The 11,419-nt window shown below is 36.1% G+C and overlaps 1 protein-coding gene across 2 annotated transcripts; it reads right to left on the bottom strand.

The window, feature by feature from the left end:
* Positions 1–6: 6 nt before the first annotated feature.
* Positions 7–9,742, bottom strand: LOC130818852 (cytochrome c oxidase assembly protein COX15). 2 transcript variants are annotated; one of them, XM_057685094.1, is made up of 7 exons: positions 9,414–9,742; positions 2,687–2,982; positions 2,283–2,508; positions 1,949–2,194; positions 1,753–1,863; positions 842–973; positions 7–714 (listed from the first exon to the last, which is right to left on the bottom strand). In XM_057685094.1, exons 1-7 carry the CDS (start codon positions 9,624–9,626, stop codon positions 544–546), a joined length of 1,395 nt encoding a protein of 464 aa, XP_057541077.1. In that variant the 5' UTR covers positions 9,627–9,742; the 3' UTR covers positions 7–543. The 2 variants fall into 2 exon arrangements, with proteins under 2 accessions (XP_057541077.1, XP_057541076.1); XM_057685093.1 differs by having other exon boundaries at positions 2,687–2,985; positions 9,414–9,741.
* Positions 9,743–11,419: the final 1,677 nt, after the last annotated feature.

Raw genomic sequence — 11,419 nt, 5'->3', positions numbered from 1 at the left:
AATAAATAATAAAATTTCCAACTCATTTACTCAAGTCCATTCATAATAAACTACCATAAAACAATTTATTTGAATCTTCAAATGAGTATTGAGAAAAATAATAAAATGCATGGTAGTAGGCACTAGCCTTTAGAAAATCAGTAGCTTGCACATTCCGCTCACAAACGGAACAGTCAGGCGTAGGTGCTTAATGCGTATAACCTTCATGCTGTAGCTTACGAGTGCATCTGGATGATGAATCATCTCTTCAGAGGAAAGTCGAGAGTTGAAACCAAGCAAGAACAACAAATATAGACAAGACGACCTTATGATTTTTCTTTGCTCACTTATTCGATATTCTTCTTCGTATAAATTACTAGTACTAAATTTCTAATTTAAATAATGAACACTACATCATCAGAAACTTGAAGATTTCGTGCTATTTTCTACAACTCTACCAAATCCAAATCATGCGAGAACTTTGTTGTTCTTCGTAATGAATGTCAAAGAAAGTCCATTTAAATACTCACAAATCGTAAAGCCAAAATTTTGAGCACGATACAATCACATTGTCCTCAAAACAGGAGGCAGGGTTTTCAAGAGAGTGAGAGAAGGCTTACGAACAGTATGAGTAAGCAAGATCATAAGGCTCAAAAGTGTTAATGCTCCAGCTTGATGTGCAGTGCCCAGTGATACTGGAACATATGACAATAAAGTTGAAATGCCCAGAGTAACCTACAAAATAGATAGAATTATGTATTTCATAAAGAAACATAATTAGTTCAGTCATGCAATTTGCAGAATAAAAAGAAAGTATTATGGTCATAAAGTACATATGCCGTTCTAGAAAGATCAAAATCACCTGTAAACCAGCCATTCCAAGAGTACTGCCAATCAACGATCTCACAGCAGGATGGATATCCATCCTTCTTGTAGCCCACCATAAACCACATATCGATGCTAAGGTTACAGTGGCTAGTATACGATGATCAAGCTGCAAGAGATTGTAGCTCGTTTAGCTTGAACATCCAAACTGATTAGATGCTAAAGTACAAGGTCGATAGAAATGGCATTATCATACATAATGTAGTATGGCATACATTACATACGTGAACCACAAGGATCTAAAAATGGTGCTTATGGAGACCTTAAACTAAATATGAGCAACATTAAATTGATCTTTATTCCCTACTGTCTAAAAAAATCATGCAGTATAAAGCATCCAATAACTTTAATTAATTTTAATAAGATACACATGTGAACACTAATTCTATGTCCTACTCCTATCTAAGGAAATAATGGCGATGGAATAACGCCCCAACATCCCCTATTTCTCCCTCCCAAAGGAGTTTGATCTCGAGTCATAGAAGAGAAAACTCCCCAATTTACAGGATTGGGAGGAAGAAAAATGAGCTGGGACTCTTGTAGGATAGCGGGAATACAGGACCATCACCAGCAGATTGGAATATTCAAGAATAATACTTTTACAAGACCACACGTGGCCTCATCAGAATAGGATGTAATCACTCCAGGATTAAAAAATGCATTTGGCGATGTAATTCAGTATGAGAAAAGGAACAAGGGCATCATTATTAAGCTATTGCGTGCCAATTCTCCCTTGAGACTACAATGGGAATTGTCATGAATTGCTAAACAAAGTAAGTATTTGAATATTTGTTTAAGACCATGGATTAGGTGTTTCACAGGTGATTGAATGGTTTCAACCAAATAGCAAAGTTAAACATAACGCAAAATGAAATCATGAATTCATACCTGCACGGTAGATGTATTTTCAAAAAAATTTCGCATGATTGGCTTCATACTCAAAACATCATCTGGAATCCATGTATCACCCATCTTAGGAAAGGTATTAAATGCACGGCCCTAGTGAAAGGATCCTTGTTAGCCATTTTGATAAAGCAAAATAGATAAATCATATATGAAACTGAGAAAAAGAGAAATTTCATACTGCATCATTTCCAGCAACAAATGCTCCTGAAATTGCAGTGATACCCACAAGAAGACTCACAGGGATGACCAGTCTCTTAACTTTTGCAGCACCATTAACCCATGCCAATGACTCAGCTGGCGGTTCAGGCATCACTACAGAAAGAGCAGTCCAGAGAAGGCCACAATATATGACAAAGGCTGAGGTAAGATGAGCTGCGAGCCGGTAAGGGCTTACCCTTGGTTCAGCATATTCAGATTCAGGTTCCTGAGAATAGGAAATATAGGTAAAAATGTGAGCTACCAAATGGGCTTATAGAAAAAAACGCATTCCTAATTAACTTCATGTTCATTACCTCAAGACCACTTTTAACCATCCACCAGCCAATGAGTCCCTGCCCAGCCCCTAGTGCGAAGAAAGCTGAAAGCCTCACACCAAGACGTAGGGTGATAAATCCTTTACGTAAAAAATATGAAAATGGCAAAGCAAACATGACACCGAGTGCCCTTCCCCACATGCGATGTGCATATTCCATCCAATAAATGAATTTGAAATCTTCAAGAGTCATCCCCTTGTTTATGCTGAACAAATACACATAAAAGCACAAATGTACTTTTAAAAATGATGTACAATACAAAATACACCTATCAACTTACATGCAATTACGATAGTGAATGCTACCAGCAACTACTTGCATATACAAACACCATAGCTGGTTCATAGCAGCGCCCTAATATACACAAAAGAGTAAGCACTAACCGCTTATACTCAGGAGATTGCTTGTACTTCTCAAATTCAAGCGACCACTCTTCCTCCGATAGAGGGGGGAGGTTTCCAGAAAATTTCCAATCAGTCATAGAGAGACCAGAACGAGTAAGACGAGTTACTCCACCAAGGATGACCATGCTGAAAACCCAAGCAGCTGAACCAAAGAGCCAAATCCCAACAATTTTCTGAGCACGTGGCCCGGCTGTCACTAGTAGTTTCAATCCTGCTTTTTCAGCAGGAACTGAAGATGATGTGGACATATTCCTCATTGAGTATCTAAAGTATCCCTGCTACTCAATAATAACATAGGTCATGAGTTAGAAGCATAGACGTACTTATTCATGGCCATAGAAATTAGAAATGTACGCAGCACAAAAACAAGGAGCTTTCAGCATTTTAAATTCCAAAGCCACAAGAACAATGCAATTGTTCTTTTAGTGCTGAAAACAAAATCACTTTTTATAAGAAATTGTACCAATAATATACCCAATCTTCGATTACTTGACTCTTCATTTTAATATATTCAAGTGACACTCGGACAATGGAAAGGAGTTATAACTATTTCTTGACAAAAAAAAGAGTTGGACCAAAGTAAACATTAACGGTCGCATCACTGCATCACAGTCGCATTCTAAAGGTTTTTGAGGTTACAACGACCGAAATTTGACAGCCACAAACACATTTGCACAACCATTCAAATTTACAAACACCATATACACTAGTTTAAATGTTTCACTCATGACCAACAAGAATACCCTAGTCCATGCAACATACAATCTAATCTAGCTTACACCATTCAACGGGTTAACGAATTTTTCAAACTTTAAGGCTTGGTCATGAGAGGCAAAATATCTTCTTGTGAGTACTCTGCTATTCATCGTCGATCCTATGCTCAAATAAATGAGGAAGATTGCAAATTGTGTTTGAGACCCAACATAAACATCATCACATTTTATGATATGAAACAAATTCAATTTAGTAAAAGCGCATTCCCTACTCAATGACATATTTTCCTTTACAGTTTACGCACAAATTATAGATAAGTATGCAACGAATTCTAGGTCGTCTCCTAGAACTAGTGCGCCACATCACATAAATGTGGATTCCAATGAGTGAGGGTTTTACGTTTCACCTTCTAAACCTGAGTGTGGGGTTAATTACGCAAGTATCGCTAAGTCTATGTCTGAAGTTACACGCCACATCTATGAAGTGTGGGATCGAATGCACAAAGATTGCAAGTTTAAAGGATAAGAGAATAAGGAAAATAATTAAAACTAAGCTAACATATCTTTTGATATTTGAAATCCTTTAGGAAAGTACGTGGAGATGTAGATTTTAAAAAATATATAAATAAGTTAGCATTCTTTGTAGGTAAAAGACAAAGTAGGTTAGTAGAAAGGCTAGCACATTCAAAAGAGAAAAAAGTATGCAAATTGTGTATTTAGTGTGTAAAACTCAGAGAAATGGAGCTAGTAGCAGTTCTTAACATCTATGGATCTGAAGAGGCACGACCCCTATAAGTTTTTAGGCTGTTATAAAATAGCACAACAACAAAACGAAAGCCTTAATCTCAATTTGTAAGACTAGATCTTTCATATCATTATCCACTCCATTCTTCCATGAACTTTTTCGTAACCACCCTACATACCTATTCAAATCACCTCCGATATAGAGATTCTCATTCATTGGTGTGTTTCGTACCATTTCATTGAGATCCTCCCAAATTTTCTTTTTCAATGATTCCTTTATCCCCACTTGCAGTGCATAGGCACTTATGACATCCAAAATCTTTTTACCATGTATAATTTTTACTGCAACAATCTTATCATTCTTTTTGCATACCTCTACTATATCCTTAGATTTTCATTCATCCATAAAACATTAACTCCATTCCAATTTCTATCTTATCTTGAGCACCACAATTTATATTTTTGCCTCTCACCTATTATTGTTTTTGCCCTATCTCTAACCATTTTGTCTCTTATAGACATAAAAAGCTAATTTACCTCATTTTTATATCCACCCGCTTTAAAAACCAATCGGTCAAGCCAACGATGTTCCAAGATTCCATGAGCCTCTGTTTTCCTTAACTTCCTATACTTAAAACCTATGTGCCCATTCTCATTTGACATCAAACTCAAGCCATATTGCGCATCATTTCTAGAAGACGTCCTAGAATAAGTAAATATAATCTTGCTCATTTGACACCACATACTAAAATTAAGTCTATTATTTAAAATAAAAAAATGTGGCTTAACGGTTAAGTATAATTTTGAACTAGAGGCTGTAAGTTCAAATCTTAGCCTCTACTGATGATTGGACATAAAGATTGGCCCTTCTAATTCATGGTGTAAAATCCATTATTGATCGCTATTGATAGGAATTGCTATTGTGATTGATAAACGGTCAAACAATAATGCGTTAAGGTATACAAAATAAATGATAATAAACCTTGTGCATAAAAGAGAGATTAAATGCTATAGAAGCACTCGATAGAAAATTTTAGGAGTTAGATGTTGTAACGCAAAATATCCAAACATTGGGGTTTTGGATACGAAACGAGAAACGAGAAAGGGAAAACATTTGGAATTCTACATGTGTTCATTCTCTAAATTCCTAAGGTTTTAGATATGTTCTCTAACTTTGGCTATTGGTATTTGCAAATAATCCATGATTGTTTTTACATTTAGTTTGAAATCAAACAATCATATAACTGGATAACATTTATCGAATTTATTTTCTAGTTGACACCTAATACACACATGAGCATTATACTACAGAACAAAAACAACCAAACAAACTCATTTAAATGTTATTGGGATTTGAATTATACTGTACTTAAGTCTAAACAATTAATGTTAGAAAAGATAATTTTATTCATCATCATCATCCCAACAAGTCCCACCCAATGCAGGATCTAGAGAGGGTGGGAACGCAGGCAGACCCATAACCTCATCACGAGGAGGTTGTGATCGAAGGGAGCCCTTTAACTCGAGTATCGCCTAACATATGAAGTCCCTACAAGGGAAAAGTCCGCAAAAGAAAATAGAATACGGAAGAAACAAAACAGACGAACACAACACCATCCATGAAGACAAAACTAACCAAACTACAAGCGGAAAAACAGACTACGACAAGACTAAAAAAACTAATGAAACTCACATACACGGATCTGGCGTCTCCGACTCCTATCCCAAGTCAAGTCCCCCGAGAGGTGCAACTCACCCAAGTCTTTCCTAATTTGTTCTTCCCATATTTTTTCTAGGTCTTCCTCGACCTCCTTTATCATCGATTATAATGTTTTCTACTCTTCTCACTGGTGCATTTCTAGCTTTCTTTTGCACAAGACCAAACCACCTCAATCTTCCTTCACCCAACTATGTAGAAATTGAAGCGACCCCTAGCATCACTCTGATAACCTCATTCTTGATGCTATCCATTATGGTGTGGCCACACATCCATCTCAGCATACCCATCTCCGTAACTTTCATCTGTCTCTCATGAATTTTCTTAATGGGCTAACATTCCGTCCCATATAACAAGGTGGGCCTTATTACTACTCGATAGAATCTATTTTTTTAGTTTTGGTGAAAACTTCTTATCACATAGCACTCCAGTAGCCACATGACTTGTACTCGATGTGTTACATCTTCATCTATCTACCCATCACTTCGGATAATTGAGTCTAAATACTTGAACTTGGTTGAACTAACAATCTCATTACCTCCCACGGACACCCCTGTATCTCCCACTTATTCTTCCTTACTAAAATTGCATCTTATGTACTCTGTTTTGGTGCGACTTATGCGCAACTTTTTTCCTTTAAGAGCTATTCACCACTCCTCTAATTTTGCCTTGACTACTCTGGATTCTACTACGAGCACAATGTCGTCAGCAAACATGCACTAGGATACGATATCCCTGATATCCTTGGAAAGTTCATCAAGGATAGTAGCAAATAAGAAAGGGCTTAGAGCCAAATCCTAGTGTAGATCCACTTAAACAGGAAAATGTTTCTTAGCCCTATCGGTATCTAGATGCTAGTTATGCCTTCTTCATACATGTCTTGGATTCCCTTAAAATACCTCAATTGAATAGCTTTTTCTCCAAGGCCTATCCCATATAATGCTGGGTAGAACATTATCATAAGCTTTTTCCAAAACGATGAACACCATATCGTCTACACTTGTTTAATGTTACTCTCGATTACTCTCTCCCACAATTTCATCGCATGGCTGAGGAGTTTGATTCCTCTAATAGTGCCCACATGTTTGGACATCACCTTTGTTTTTTTAAAATTGGAATGAGTGTGCTACCCCTCCATTCATTCGGTATCTTAGTTGTTTTGAGGATAACATTGTCTTACCTCGTCTCTTGTTATGTCCTTAATTTTCCCAACTTCATGTTGTCCTTGAGGGTTGTGAGTCACATTTTCGACCTCCACTATTCCCCTTCCTCGTTGAAAAGTAAGGAGAAATAGTCTCGCCACCTTGTCTTGTTGTCCTCTTGCTTCAACAAAATTCTCCTACTTCATCAAAATTCTCCTGCTTCAACAAAATTCTCCCGTCTACATTCTTGATGTACTTCTGACTTGAGGTCTCGCCTCTTCCTAGCCCAGGCCTTTACGATCTTAAATATATAGGCTTCACCCTCTTTAGTGTCTAACGTCTTATAGAAATTGCCATAAGCTAAAGCTTTCCCTCAACTACTTTTTTTTGGTTTTTTTGCTGCTCGTTTGTCCTTTCTGTATCTCTCTCTCTCTTGTTAATTTGGTCTATTTCACTACGCAGTTCATAAGCTCCTTAAACTCTTAAACTTTTCCTTAATTTTAATCTGAACTTCGTCATTCAACTACCACGTATCCTTATATGCTTTTGGCTTCCTCTTCGACTCCCCAAGGGTCTCCTAGCAACCAATATGATGTTTTGCACCAAACTATCCCACTTTTATAACCAATATGATGTTTGGCTTCCTCTTCGACTCCCCAAGGATCTCTCTAGCAAACCCTATCGAGCTAATCTTCTGTGCGAATGTTGAGCGCACTTCATCTCTTAGGTTACCTATAAAAAAAGTTTCTTGAAAGTTCTCTTTTCAACAACTCTTTTCCGCATTCTTATAGCCAACACTAGTAAACATGGAGAGAATCCAGCTTCCCAAAACAACCTTACAATACATGCACATGGCACGATCCCCTCTTCGGACTAACACATAATCAATTTGGGTTTGACAGCCACCATTTCGATACATAATGAAGTGTTCGTCTTTCTTCCTAAAGTTGGAGTTTGCAACCAACATCTCGTGAGCTAAAGTAAACTCAAGCAGGCGTTCACCACTCTCGTTTCTTACCCCATATCCATATTCGTCATGCACCGTATCATAGCCATCCGGCAGGGTACCTATGTGTCCATCGAAATCTCCTCTTAAAATAATTTTTTCATCATTCGAAATAGCCTCTAACAAATCATCTAGGTTGTCCTAAAAATCTCTTGCTCTTTCAATCCTACTTGAGGCCCATATGCACTTATGATCGAGATCACATCTTCCCCTACTAGTATATTAATCAACATGATCCTATCATTACACTTCTTAACTTACACATGTCCTAGATCCTTTACAACTAGAATCCCGACCCCATTTCGCTAGCCATTTACGTCTACATACCACAACTTATACCCCTCTATCTCATATGCTCTCCCTCCTTCCACCTTGTCTCCTGAATGCATGCTACACAAATATTGTGATCCTTAAGTGCTTTCACAAGCTCTCTCGATGTCCCCTTAAGTGATCCAACATCGTTCACGAAATGCTTTATCCTACTACCTTGAAGACCCTAAGAAATTACACTCAACCCCAAAAGGAGAGCAACACTCCAAGATGAATAACAAACCAAAACAGACAACAACACTCCCAAGCTTAACTTAAAAAAGAGAGCTTAAAACAAATAAATAATAATAATAATAATAACACTAAAAGCAATTAAAAATAACAAATAGCACAATGATTCGTTTCAACACAAAAAACACCAAAACACTTCACTTATTTCATCGAACACTTGGTGTGCACCAATAGCACAATTCAACACTAACGCAATATCTTCAAAGCAATCATACTAATTACAATCAGTAGCATAAAACCATCCAACGCAACATAACAAGAAAACGCAAATCAATCAGCACAGAGAACAGAAATTCACTTCAAAGATCACATCAGAAAACATTCAATTCAAACAAAACAACCAAACAAAATACAACCTACAAAAAACAAAGTACGAATATTATCAGATTCTCAATCACCTAATACATTATATACACCATTACTCCCACTAGATTGAAATTCAAACAACTGAACAGAAAACAATCATAAAAAAAAGTAATAATGAATGCAAGGATTGAGCATACCAGATTAAGAGAGAGAAAGAGAGTCTCCAATGGCGACGAAAATGAAAAAAAATTTTGAGAGAATGAAAATCTAGTTAACTAAATTTACGTTTCCTAAATTTTGAAATCAAGTTAGATATTATTGCTAGTTACTTTTCAGTCATTATTAGAAAAGATGGCTTTGATTATCCAATAATCTAAGCAGGCAATAAACTAAAAAAAAAAAAAGAAAAAAAAAAGCACCAAACCAGGAAAAAAAAATCATAAAAATCAGATTAAAACATTAAAACTTAAGAAAAGTTAGGTTGATGAAATTGAAAAAGAAGGCTCAAGAATGATACCTTGGGCAAAGATCGTAGACCAGAAATGGCAGCATTTTTTGCGGTAATAGAAGCATGAGAAGCAATGGTGGATGAGAAAAGTCTGAAACATTCCTGAGAGGAAGATGTGGAAGCGGTAGAACTTAATGATCCCTTGACATCGTTGAAGAAGATTGAATTATTGAAAGCTTTACTAGTATTTCTCTTGAGCAAAAAAGATGCAAGTCTGTTCATCTCAAATCAAGGGTTTAGTGGTCTCAACAGCAAACACGAAAGAGGTTTTACTAAATTAGTATATAGACTTCACTTCACCTAAGCTAAGGGAAAGAACACACTTACACACAAATGATCTCGATTATTTAAAAAACAAAATGGAGTACATTTAACATCTATAAAAAATTACATTGGGTCATTTCTACTAGCTTAGTACACAAATGTTACATCATTCATAAAATATCCCAATTCTTAAACTTCGTTATCCTTTTCATTTTATCGCCAATTTTCAAATAAAATTACAAATTTACCTTTAAATTTTAAAAAAATTACGATTTTGCCACTGGACCTAAAGTTTCCTATATATACCACAATGTCACTAAAAATTTTCTTATCACACTTAAAAAACAAACTTACAAAAGCAAAATTTTGGAGCAAAAACTAAGAAGTTCAATCCGCAAACAATTAATCGAGGTAATTTTTCTTTCCAATCTTATTATTTCAAAATTAAAAAAAAAAATTAAACGAGTCGCACAGATCTGGGCGACCACACCCCGGTCCAATCGCAGAAAAAACCGCGGCTGGACCCCGGTCCAGTCTCACAAAATTGTGCAACTGAACCGGGGTCCAGCCGCGATTTTTTTTGCGACTGGACCGGGGTGTGGTCGCCCAGATCTGTGCGATTCATTTTTTTTTCCGTTTTTTTGTGAGTAATTATTATTATTTTTAATTATATTTATTATTTTTATTATTATTATTATTACTGTTATTATTATTATTTTTATTATTTATTGTTATTATTGTTTTTGTTGTTATTGTTAATGTTATTAAATTTTCCTTTGATTTTATTTTTAATTATTGTTTTTGTTATTAGTGTTATAATTATTGTTATTGTTTGTGTTATTATTGTTATGATTATTATTAATGTTATTTTTTTTGTTAATATTATTTTTATTATTATTATTATTATGATTATTGTGAATTTAGAAAATTAATTACAATAATATTATTAATAATCCTAATAATAAATATGTTGTAACATTATGTTTGTTGGTAATGATTAGGTAAATTATGTTGTTGCTAATTAATTATTGTTTTTTCATGTGGTTAATTTAACGTAATGTTTGATTATGTTCATTTATTATTAATATTTACTTAAATTATCAAAAATTGTAGTAAATGGCTGGTAATCAAGGAAGAGGAAAGGGTTTTTATAGAAACTTGTTGAGCGGTAATAGTTCTAGGCCTACCTTACTCAGAGGGGACCCGCATGAGAAGGGAGTAACAGGTTCAGCTAGAAGGGCTAGGCAGGAAGAGGCTGCCAGACACAGTATTGCCCAACGGTCGAGTGCGCTGGACCTAGTGCGAACCCCTCTTGAGGACCAGGTTAGTAGCATGCAGAGTAGTTGGGGGGTTTCAAGTGATGATGATAATGTTGCTGATGATGTTGAATACAAAGCTCCTGATTTTCGGCCAGTGGACTAGACTATTGTCCGGGGGCGCGACGGGAGATTCGCACGTGGCGGCCCTAGTTCTTCAGCCCCCTCTGAGCGTGCCTAATATTATATATCTGATTTATGCTAATAAAAATATCAGGAAAATTTTCTCTAATAGAAGTCATAATAAAGGCCGGTTGTATTCCGGTTGCACTAAGCTGTCGTATGTTCTCCCGAATATCTACGTTGATTCTATTCACCCTTACATGACCATCTCTGTACACTAAGAACGGGTGGTTATGTTTTCCTTTTTCACCAGGAGACACCCTTACCGTCCAAAGTCTTTCTCTTGGTTTATGACTACTTGCTATAATCAAA

Source organism: Amaranthus tricolor, chromosome 7 (genome assembly GCF_026212465.1).
Source record: "Amaranthus tricolor cultivar Red isolate AtriRed21 chromosome 7, ASM2621246v1, whole genome shotgun sequence".
NCBI classification, from domain to species: Eukaryota; Viridiplantae; Streptophyta; class Magnoliopsida; order Caryophyllales; family Amaranthaceae; genus Amaranthus; species Amaranthus tricolor.
This window is presented reverse-complemented; position numbering and strand designations above follow the sequence as displayed.